This window comes from Hevea brasiliensis, chromosome 14, assembly GCF_030052815.1.
Source record: "Hevea brasiliensis isolate MT/VB/25A 57/8 chromosome 14, ASM3005281v1, whole genome shotgun sequence".
NCBI classification, from domain to species: domain Eukaryota; kingdom Viridiplantae; phylum Streptophyta; class Magnoliopsida; order Malpighiales; family Euphorbiaceae; genus Hevea; species Hevea brasiliensis.
The window spans coordinates 68,430,511-68,433,305 of NC_079506.1; the positions used below are offsets into that span (position 1 = coordinate 68,430,511).

At 32.5% G+C, this 2,795-nt stretch overlaps 1 protein-coding gene across 1 annotated transcript; it reads right to left on the reverse strand.

Moving 5' to 3' along the window:
- Positions 1–849: 849 nt before the first annotated feature.
- On the reverse strand, positions 850–1,314 carry LOC131172975 (protein FAR1-RELATED SEQUENCE 5-like). Its single transcript, XM_058134611.1, has one exon. It carries the CDS (start codon positions 1,312–1,314, stop codon positions 850–852), a length of 465 nt encoding a protein of 154 aa, XP_057990594.1.
- Between the last annotated feature and the right edge of the window lie 1,481 nt (positions 1,315–2,795).

Consider the following 2,795-nt stretch of genomic DNA (forward strand, 5'->3'; position numbering starts at 1 on the left):
TTCCCATTTAAAACAGATATGCAATTTACAATTGTGTTTTTGATTTGAAATCAGCATAGAACTCCTTTTCATTCTTGTCACACATAGCAATCTCATACTGCTCCACAAATTGCTTTAGTGTGCTCATTGAGTTAACATACCCATCAAAATAGGCATGCATGCTCTCACTCCTTTGAGTCGAAACCATTCCAACCCAAAATGTGTGATTGAGATAAATTGGAACCCAATACTCCCTATCAACATATAGTTTGGAAAGCCATTCATTTCTTTCCAACCCATGCTTCACCACAAACTCATTCCAATTTCTCTCAAACATCTCGATGGTTAAGCTATCATATATTACAGCTTTAAACTCAAGGCATGCACTATCATAATCAGAACACCCTTAAACTTATCAGGTACCTTGCATAATATATGCCACAAGCAAAATCTGTGTCTAGTATTAGGCATTACCTCCCTAATGGCTTTCCTCATGCTCTCGCATTGATCTGTAAGAATAGAATTAGGATGAACATCTTCCATTGCTTCAAGCCACGTCATGAACAACCACTTAAAAGTGTTTACATCTTCATGTGAGATCAAGGCGCATCCTAATAAAATAGATTGCCCATGATGATTTACTCCAACAATGGTGGCAAATGGCAACTTGTATCGATTAACAAGGTAAGTAGTGTCAAAACTAACAACATCATTGAATTCCTCGTAAGCAGCTCGACTACGAGGATGAACCCATAGAACATTTGAAAGCCTGGAATCATCATCAAGATCAAATGAATAGAAAAACTCAGGATCGTTTCGTTGCATTCTCACAAACAACTTACGTATAGCCTCAGCATCACCATCACCAAGTCATAGCCTCCTCTTTCGCTCAATGAAGTTTCGACAATCCTTTGACAAACAGCTTAAATTTTCTGGTCCACCTGCTTGAACTTCAAGCAACCTAATGCTTTTTGCGGGACTTATGCCAGCTATATCGTTTGCCTCCAATCTCCTCTTCATATCCATATTCAGTGACCTGTGAGCAACCATCAATCTAGACATAGAAGGTTCCAATTCGTGATTGTGACTTGAAATAACTTTTGAAATCTGCCACATTCCATTTTCTCTTAGGATTGCATTAATCTTTGCAGGACAATTTATCCTTTTTGATGATTTCGCACCAATTGCTTTCCTTCCTTTATCGCAACTAATTGTTTGATATTTGCGAGATCCACCCCGTACATTAACTGCTGATCTTTTGAAAACACTAAAACCTTTCAATCTAGCATGTTCTTTATAGAAGTTGAACATAGTGCTGATACAAGGAAATAACATCCCTGTTAGAGGACCTTCTTCAATAGCATTAGTGTTTGCTCTTTGCTCTAATGCCTCCTTCGTTCATATCTTGATCACCAGCTGATTCATCTTCCTCCACATCTTCAGTGAACAAACTATCATCTTCACTAAAATCAAATATCTCATCAAACAATTGCCTACGATATGACCTTCCCTGACTTAACCCCGCCACAAAAAAATTGAAAAAACTGAGAGAATGAATCAACTTTAAAAGAAAAAATAAAGAATGAAAATATTTTAAGGAAGGCAAAAACAAAGAATGAAAATATTTTAAGGAAGGCAAAAACAAGGAATGCTCATCACTGCTGCATGTGTTAGCTCATATGTGCATGCATTAATGCAGTAGACACACTCATCGAATCATCAGTTCTTGAATGGTGTGCATGGCTGCAAGCAATAATAGCTTGTTGCATGCACGCTTTCCTTTGCATGAGCCATGAAATGAGCTATCTTACCAGCTCCAAGCTTTGAAGCCATTTTTAAATTGTTTCCTCTCTTTCTTTTAAGGGTATAATAGTAAAACTACATACATTAATACCATTTGAGCCAGCTCAAATTGAGCTATTTAGCAGCACTCTTTTGAAAAAAAGTTATGCATTAAGATTGTATTTTACGAAAATGTTTTTCATGAAAATGTTTTATATAATATATGTATAAGGCTCCGTTTATTTTACAGTATTTTTTTAAAAAAATATATTCTATATTTTTTAATATTTAGTGTATTCAAAAAATAAGTCAATAAAAATATTTTTTTAATAAAAAAAAATAAGTCATTTTTAAGGAAAATATCATCCTTTATTTAAAATAAAAAGTCATTTTGTATTTTCTAAATTTAACATTGCAAGAAAATAACGAAAAATATTTTTATGAAAAATATTTTTATTTGAAAATATTTTTGATGTAAAATATTTTCCATATACAAATTATCTTTCGTGAAATAAATAAAATTCAAGTGTTTCCATATATTAATAAGATTGTTAAATATTTCAAAAAAATACTTTCTCCTTTAAAAATAAGAAATTATTTTCCTTAAAAATGACTTAATTTTTTTATCTAATTAAGAAAATATTTTTTTATTGACTATTTTTTTTTAGTGTCCAAATATTAAATCCTAAATTAAAAATTCGTTAATAAATAAATTTGAGATATTTCTTGTAGCTAATTATGTAGGCGCAATTTTATTTTTTAAAATATTTATGAAATAGATTAACAAGGGCTTTGTCATTACATACGAAAAAGGGTGGTTTAGTTATTAGGGCAAGTGAAAGGGACGCATGTATGCTTGGTAGGTTGGGCAGTTCATGTGAAGAAAGTAAGTAGAGATAATGAAAGGAAAAATAGAATGAAGAGCAAAATTCATGTGAGCTATTTAAGAGAGAAGGGCAAATCACACACTCTTGTCTTGTCCTTGTCCCTTCTATAATTAGCATCCAAAGCTGGACTACTATTCATTAACCTAT

Excerpts from the sequence above, each read along its gene's own strand:
- LOC131172975 (XM_058134611.1), bottom strand. The coding sequence starts at position 1,314 with ATGTTATTTCCTTGTATCAGCACTATGTTCAACTTCTATAAAGAACAT.